Source organism: Engraulis encrasicolus, chromosome 12, assembly GCF_034702125.1.
Source record: "Engraulis encrasicolus isolate BLACKSEA-1 chromosome 12, IST_EnEncr_1.0, whole genome shotgun sequence".
Lineage (NCBI taxonomy): Eukaryota > Metazoa > Chordata > Actinopteri > Clupeiformes > Engraulidae > Engraulis > Engraulis encrasicolus.
In genome coordinates, this window is record NC_085868.1 from 44,475,824 (window position 1) to 44,480,904 (window position 5,081).

The window sequence follows — 5,081 nt, forward strand, 5'->3', positions numbered from 1 at the left end:
GTTCGAAGCATCATGGAAGAGGTACGGTAAGAGCTGGGTCGGAGTTAGGATTGCAACATACCTAGCCTGCATAATGGGTTTCGGTTGGTATATTGTGCAATTTTGCCAGTGGGATTATGCCTCCTCTGCACTGTAAAACCTTATAAGTTGAGTTTACTTACAAAAACCCAGAAAAGTGGTTGCCCTAGAAAAACTAAGTAATTATGAATGATTAAACTTACAATCTTTTGTGACCTCAACTGTTGTATATACTCATTATATGTAAAAGTTTAAGTTAAATGTACTTAAGTCCAAATTGATTAAACCTACCATCTTCCACAGTAGTAACTGTTTACTGTGGCCACACCACAGTTAGTTACTGTCACCCTACCCACACTACCATGATCCCGCCCCTCCATTCATCACCACAAAAGAGGTAGCTACCATGTTATTGTGGCACCTCCCATTCCTCACCATGACTGAGACAACTGTGGCATGGAACCAGTCCATCACACTGCTCTATTGTATTAATAGACCAAACTATCCATAACCATTGAGAAATTCAAGATTCTGCAGTATGTGCAATATTATTACCATTTAATTATTGTAATCTCCTGGATGATAGTACATTAACCAGTGTGCATAGAATACTCTAGTTGAGCATAATTAGACAATCCTGAAATGTCAAGTAAGCAACACACCAAAAAGGATACCTGCTACCACAATACTCACTACCAACTAAATACCTAGCCAGCCAACAAACCAGTCCACCAGCCAACCAAAAGAGTCAGTTGTCAGCTAGCCAGCCAAAGAGCCGGCTAACCAACTAACACTCAGTTAGTCAGCCAACTAACCAACAAACAAGTCAGTTGTATGGCTAGCCAGCTAACAAACCAGCCATACAGTCAACCAAAAGAGTCAGTTAGCCAGCCAACCAGCTGGCCAACAAACAGTCAATTGGTTGGTCAGTTAGCTCACTAACCAACAAGCCGGACAGAGAGCCAGCGAACCAGTCATTTAGGCAAGCAACTCAAGCATTGTGACAGTCTGAGTTTTTATAGAGGTGAAAGTTAACCATGTGACCAGAGTAATCAGGCATGTGGCAGCTGCAGGTAGTAATTCAATGAACTTGTAACAGTCCTATGTACTCAAGTGAGGGCAGGTACTAATTGACAGGTTGATTGGGCACTACCATTGTTCCTGGTTGATGGTAGGCAATGTCAATTATTAAAGAAAAAGAAAAGAATGCCGCACACTCTGCTCCATGTTTTAATGGTGAAGTGACGTTTTGGCCGTCTGGCCTTCTTCAGTTTGAAGAAGGCCAGACGGCCGAAACGTCACTTCACCATTAAAACATGGAGCAGAGTGTGCGGCATTCTTTTCTTTTTCTTTAACATTTATATGCTCAGGAAGCCAGCACCTCAAGAAAGACTTTATTGGTGTGCGATACCTCTTTTTTTCTAAAGGCAATGTCAATTATGTCATGCAGCATTTGACTTTCAATTGTGCAATGGCACTTCACAAGATAGCCTAATTTTACTAGGTGGCAATATTCTGATTTAAAATTGGATGCTGCAGCGTGGCCATATTGTCAGTTGAAATTTGAAACGATCTGTTAACATGAAACACACTGCAGGAATACATTCAACTGCCCACATCTGGGTAGAGGCCAGTTGGTGCAGCCTGAAGAAAAAGAGGCGGGGTCATAACCAAAACTTATGAATTTAATCCATTCAACTAAAACATATTCATCTGAACAACTATTTCCTCAAATAAGTTGTCAATACTCAGTATTCTTCAGAAATGCCATCAAACTTCTATTTTTTAGTGCATTTTAATTAGTCTTGGTAAGTACATTTGATGTCTGGGTTTACAGTGTGTGGTAAAAATTGATTCTGTGGAAACGAAGCATGTGAGCAGCATTTAAGAAAACAACAAAGACTTGTTACTGCTGTGGCATTCAGGGCACAGGGTTGTGGTGTGTGTGCGTGCGTGCGTGCGTGCGTGCGTGCATACGTACGTGCGTGCAAGAGAGAGAGAGAGGGGGGGGGGGAGACCTAAGAACAAAGAGCAAGGGTAATACAATGGGTACATCCTACAATGATCCACAACTTTCACTGAAAACAGATTTATAGGCATATTCTGTGTGCATAAAAGAGAAGGTTATCTTAAAAGTCATTACAAAATCAATGCAGCATGTTGGCAATATGTAGGCCTGTGCATTGTATATGGTATGTAGGCCTACTGTATGGGATAAAGTAAGTTTAGGTACTTGGTGTTTTGCAGCAAATACCACAAGTGCATTGTATGTTTAGGGTTACATCAAATATTAAACTGAGCTTGGACACTTTTTCAGACAAAATAAGGTCTGAAGATTGCTGGTAATTACTGGTGATTTAACGAAGACATTTCTAAAAATATTGGTAAATGCACTGTAAGGTTTAAAAGGCCACCACATTCCTTGTTTATTACAAAACCTTTCCACATGATTTTGGGCAAAAACACATTAACAAGGTTTAACCTGGGGTTGAATAATCACACATTTTGTATCAGACAGGGTTGTTGGGTACAAATTCAGTGGTTGTACATGTGTAATAAAGTTTTTATGCAGCGTGACATGGTGCTTATTATACTAACAGTCTTGCCATTGTTTTTCTACATGCATGTCGACTGCATAATGCACCATAACCAATAGGCCAACCATGAGGACTGGGAGGCTGAGAGCTCAAATTGGATATATGGCTGTGTCCTGTTAAAACCTTTGAAAACTGAATAGTGCAACTCCTGCATATCTGTTGGTAGGCCAAATATTGAATGTTAACAACAGTATAGCCTATTTCAGATAATAATGTTTCAGTGGCTCCACTCCGTAGTAGATGTATGCATTCTAAATTAGAGGTGGAGTGTGCTTTAGCACTGCCAGAACAGGCCCTTGACCGAGCCCTCAGCAGCACTGTGTACTCCAAAGTGCTGTTGTTACTATGCAACACGTGCTGCCCAATATAAAATATAAAATCTGACCTTAATGCATGACATTGTGCACAGCCCCCCCTCTGTAAAACTGTCATGTGTATCAAAACAATGTGTGATGGCTCCTGTTTTAGGTCTTGGGGGGATAAACCTTATTTCCACAGAGGTTGGCACAGTATTAGCCTTTTTCCATGTTAAAGAAACAGCACCGTGAGCCAGCAGCCCATATAGCATGCCATTTTATGGACTGAAAGCAAAATGTCAGAAGATGTCACTTCTTCACACTGATCAATTGTGGCAACACGAATCAAAATAGAGGTCACCACTTTGGCTGCTAGGGACAAACAATAAAAGCATGATACTTTGATGAATTGTGGTTCAGGCGGCAGGGGGGGGGGGGTGCCTCACTAAGTGTACCATGTGTGTTGCTGACTGCATTATTTACTGCTAAAGGCACCTCTGACTGATGCGTTGGTTGATAAAATAAACACAAAAGAGAAGCGTGATCCGCCAGGAGGAACTTGTCCTTCAGGGCTCTGGGCTATGTTCTGAATGTCATTAGACGTATATAGGCTAAAGCTCAAAGTATCACCACTACCACGCAAGATTGGATCAATAATAGTCTGCAGGATACGCCTAAAACAAAACGCTATAGTCTTTAATGCACCGGCCGGGGTGTGGGTGGATGGACATGTGTGTGCGTCAGTGCTACTCGTCAGCTTTGGATAGGCACGGGACAAAGACATATGAAAGGGCCCCAAACCCAATAGATAGGCCTAAAATGGAATGAGGATCCAATTCTTGGCCCCCTCTCTCCCTGGGCACATGGCAACTGACCCCTTTGTCCTCCCTGTCGGCTTCGCTGGTGTGCGCAAAATAAACTTTGTTTACCTTCTCCAAAGCAGTTAGCATGGCGAATGTGCATTGATTATTTTATTGGCTACACAACAGGGGCACAAAGGTGTCGCGAAAGGTTTGCGGTGGATATTATTGGATATATTGGAGTCTTCACTGGAATCACTCCTGGTAAATTGGCCACTGTGTGTGTGCGCTTGTGTGTGAGAGAGAGCGTGAGAGAGGAAGGAGGAGCCGAACGCAGGGGGAGCGCGCCGTGGTGCGAGAGCATGCACACCGACGGGGGCTAATGGACAGAGGCAGAAGCCAAGAAGTCTCTGTTTTCACGTCTGCCTAACCTAGTCGCGGTTGGCAGTCACTCTGCTTGTCAAGTGAAAGGAAGTGGACGGCGGTGGCAGAACCGTATCTGAATATCAATGTAGAACTGGAGCACAACATATCCGGAGCTTACCGGGGATAAAAGAAGAAGTGGGGTCACAATTACAATATATTGCCCACACATTGCAAGGGTGAAGAAGACAACGTGAATTGTTTGACTTCAAGCGGTGACTATTGGGATAGTTTGACACCAGGAGAATGTCTCCGACTTTTTCCCGATGTATGATACTGGACTCGTTTGCCAGCATTCATGGCTATGACCATCTCTAACGGCAGAAGACCACGGAGAACTTTCTTTTGTTTGGCTCGTTAATGCGGTTTTTTGAAATGCACCATATCGTTTGTGGGCTACCAACCAGTCTTTGGATTAACTACTGACTATGGCGCAGCGCATTGGGTAAGTGGTGGTCTTTACCAGTACAGCCAATCAAGCACAGCATTGGCTTGAAATTCCCACTAATTTTCAGTATGCTGAACTCACCTATACGATTTGCTTCAAGTCTACCCTTATCTCAAAGTCGAATCAAGTGATGAGGACTAATAGTAGGATAGCCGAGGATGCGTCTCTAAACGCAGGACATGTCAAGGCTTGCACTTGGCTTCACGAAGGTGTTTTTGTATCACGCACCGTTTCCCAACGTTTCGTTTGTCTGAAGACAATCCATTTTCAACCTTATCCCCAGTAACCTACCGGCCGAGAGCGTGTCAGATTAATTCATTGTGGTGATGAAGGAGCCTGACTCCAAAGCTGCACTGGGGGCAGAGAAAAGTTAATCGGAAATGGTTACATTTGTGAATTGCGCTTTGGAGAATGTGGGTATACATTAGCCTCCCGTGGCTTATGTGAACAGGGCATTGTGGCTTGGTTGCAGCAGGGCTGAAGAATTGAAACTTGGGGT

General features: G+C 43.2%; 1 protein-coding gene across 1 annotated transcript in view; it reads left to right on the plus strand.

Annotated features, from left to right (window-relative positions):
• Nucleotides 1-4,101: 4,101 nt before the first annotated feature.
• slitrk6 (SLIT and NTRK-like family, member 6) overlaps nucleotides 4,102-5,081 on the plus strand; it is a 19,586-nt gene continuing 18,606 nt past the window's right edge. The window contains exon 1 of the mRNA XM_063212747.1: nucleotides 4,102-4,579. Coding sequence (XP_063068817.1) covers nucleotides 4,563-4,579 — 17 coding nt within the window. The 5' untranslated portion in view covers nucleotides 4,102-4,562. The remainder of the gene's footprint in view (nucleotides 4,580-5,081) is intronic.